This window comes from Naegleria gruberi, assembly GCF_000004985.1.
Source record: "Naegleria gruberi genomic scaffold NAEGRscaffold_20, whole genome shotgun sequence".
Lineage (NCBI taxonomy): Eukaryota > Heterolobosea > Eutetramitea > Acrasida > Naegleriidae > Naegleria > Naegleria gruberi.
Genome location: NW_003163307.1, coordinates 440,495 through 441,190, shown reverse-complemented (window position 1 = coordinate 441,190; position 696 = coordinate 440,495). Strand labels below are relative to the sequence as shown.

Genomic DNA, 696 nt, shown 5'->3' with positions numbered 1-696 from the left:
GAAATTATATGCAAATATAGAAAATGAAAATTCTACAAAAATATTTGAATTTATAATATTACCAAATTATTTTACAAAATTTTTATCAGTATATTTAATAACCAATGATAAATGTTCAATTTTATCAAGTCAATTACATTTATTACAAATTCCATTAGAATTAAAATTAAAAGAAATTAAAAATGAAATTTATTCAATTAAATTTAATGGATTTAAAAATATAAATGGAATACATTGTGAAGAATGGACAATTAATACATTACAATTATTTGAAAGAGAATTTAAAACTGAAATTAATTTACTAATAAGTAGAAATAATAATCATATTGTTAAATTATCAATTTCAAATACTCCAATTGGTAATATTATTTTAAATACTTTTAATTTAATTGATTTAAATTATCCATTCGATGATATTTTACAAGATTTTATTCAAAAAGGAAGTGAAAAATGTAGAAGAGGAAATAATTTTAATTATTAATAATAAATTTTTAAATAAATTTTTTATTTTTATCAAGTTATTATTATTTTATTAATTTTATCAATTCAAGTTTATTTTAAGTTTTATTAAATTTATCAAATTAATATTTTATTGAATAGTATTTATTTAATGTAATCAAATAATTGTAAATATTTTGAAAATTGTTTTAATTGATAAATTATTTTATGTAAATAACATTTAATTGTTTCTAAGGA

At 14.2% G+C, this 696-nt stretch overlaps 1 protein-coding gene across 1 annotated transcript in view; it reads right to left on the bottom strand.

The window, feature by feature from the left end:
- Positions 1 to 321: 321 nt before the first annotated feature.
- Positions 322 to 696, bottom strand: part of NAEGRDRAFT_66947 (uncharacterized protein) — a gene marked incomplete at both ends in the record, with an annotated part of 2,398 nt that continues 2,023 nt past the window's right edge. The window contains one exon of the mRNA XM_002677887.1: positions 322 to 377. Within this exon, the coding sequence (XP_002677933.1) occupies positions 322 to 377 (56 nt within the window). The remainder of the gene's footprint in view (positions 378 to 696) is intronic.